Below are 1,577 nucleotides of genomic sequence, written 5' to 3'. Positions count from 1 at the left end.
TCCTTGAAGAGTTTAGAGACCCTACTTATTCCCAGAAAGAAGTCATCTTTGAACCTGACTGAATTCACAAGTCAGTCAGGGACTTCTCATGTCCTTCCTTGGGGACCTTCTATATGGTGACTGGAGCCAGAGACTAGGAACATAGGCCAGAATTTATGGATCCATAAAGTCCATCCTTATCATATAACCTTCCCACGAGAGCATCTCCAAAAGTTTTCTGACTCCACTTTGTCATTTCCTCTCAGAATGTGCACAGGCAAAAGTATACTGATTTCACTCATTACAGAATAAACTGCAGTTGCAAATGGATACAGGCTTAAAGGTTTGGAGGTACAACTTTGGAAAAATTATATGGATAACATTTTAAAGCTATTTTCAGAATATGAAGTATTTTTTCATGGGATTGTTGTGTTTTTTGTAATTAAAATTTGATTTTATTTCACTAAAGTTGACTCACTATAGGTCTCTGACTTAAAATTAGATATCTGAAAATTTATTCCCTACCTTTACTAAAAAACTGCTCCCTGGCTAATGACATGGAATGGACGTATTTAAACCACAGACACTCAATTTCCTCTTCTTATTATCTTCATGGCATATTATCATATCAAATCCTATAAAATAACAGGCTTCACTACAAAAGTATTTTTCTGCCAAACTCTCTTCAGAGCCCCCTTAATCTCACTGTTCCTGAGGCTGTAGATGAGGGGGTTCAACATGGGGATCACCACCAAGTAGAACACAGACACAAACTTGTTCTGGTCGGTTGAGTAGCTGGACTTGGGCATCACATAAATGAATGTGATGGTCCCATAGAACAGAGTGACTGCTGTGAGGTGGGACGTGCAGGTGGAGAAGGCCTTGTGGCGCCCCTCAGTGGAGTGCATCCTCAGAATGGTGATGAGGATGTAGATGTAGGATACAGCTATGACAGTCACTGTGATCACAATGATGGAACCAGATGTAAATGAGGTGACAACCACAGGGAAACTGATGTCAGAACAGGAGAGTTCAACCAAAGGAGCAAAATCACAGAAAAAATGATTGACTTGATTTGGTCCACAGAAGTGTAAAAAATAGAAGGAAATAGTAAAAGAACAAGCATTGAGAAAACCACCAGTGTAAGACATTATGAGTAACTGGACACAGACTCGTGTGGACATTTTGGTGGAATAAAGCAGTGGATCGCAGATTGCTATGAAGCGATCATATGCCATGGCAGCCAGAAGGAAGCACTCAGTTGACCCAAAGAAAACAGCTGAACCCAGCTGGATGGCACAGCCAGGATAGGAGATGGTATTTCTTTCCACTAGGAAGTTTGCAAGCATATTGGGTGTAACAGAAGATGAATAGCCCATGTCAACAATGGCTAAGTGGCTCAGGAAAAAATACATAGGATGATGGAGCTGAGGTGAGGCTCTGATAAGAATATTTGTGCCGAGATTCCCACATATGGTCATCAGGTAGATATAGAGGATGATTATGAAGAGGATGAATCGAAGGACTGGATCATTTGTTAAACCCAATAAAATGAACTCTGTCTCTGCAGTGTGGTTCCAATGCATCAGGGAATACAT

At 40.7% G+C, this 1,577-nt stretch overlaps 1 protein-coding gene across 1 annotated transcript; it reads right to left on the bottom strand.

The window, feature by feature from the left end:
* Positions 1–614: 614 nt before the first annotated feature.
* Positions 615–1,577, bottom strand: LOC136175933 (olfactory receptor 5P76-like). The gene has a single exon (XM_065946120.1). It carries the CDS (start codon positions 1,575–1,577, stop codon positions 615–617), a length of 963 nt encoding a protein of 320 aa, XP_065802192.1.

This window comes from Muntiacus reevesi, chromosome 9, assembly GCF_963930625.1.
Source record: "Muntiacus reevesi chromosome 9, mMunRee1.1, whole genome shotgun sequence".
NCBI classification, from domain to species: Eukaryota; Metazoa; Chordata; class Mammalia; order Artiodactyla; family Cervidae; genus Muntiacus; species Muntiacus reevesi.
The sequence above is the reverse complement of the archived record's forward strand: the minus strand, read 5'-3'. Positions and strand labels throughout refer to the sequence as shown.

What these genes read in the sequence shown, in the direction of transcription:
- LOC136175933 (XM_065946120.1), bottom strand. Translation starts at nt 1,577, where the DNA reads ATGTATTCCCTGATGCATTGGAACCACACTGCAGAGACAGAGTTCATT.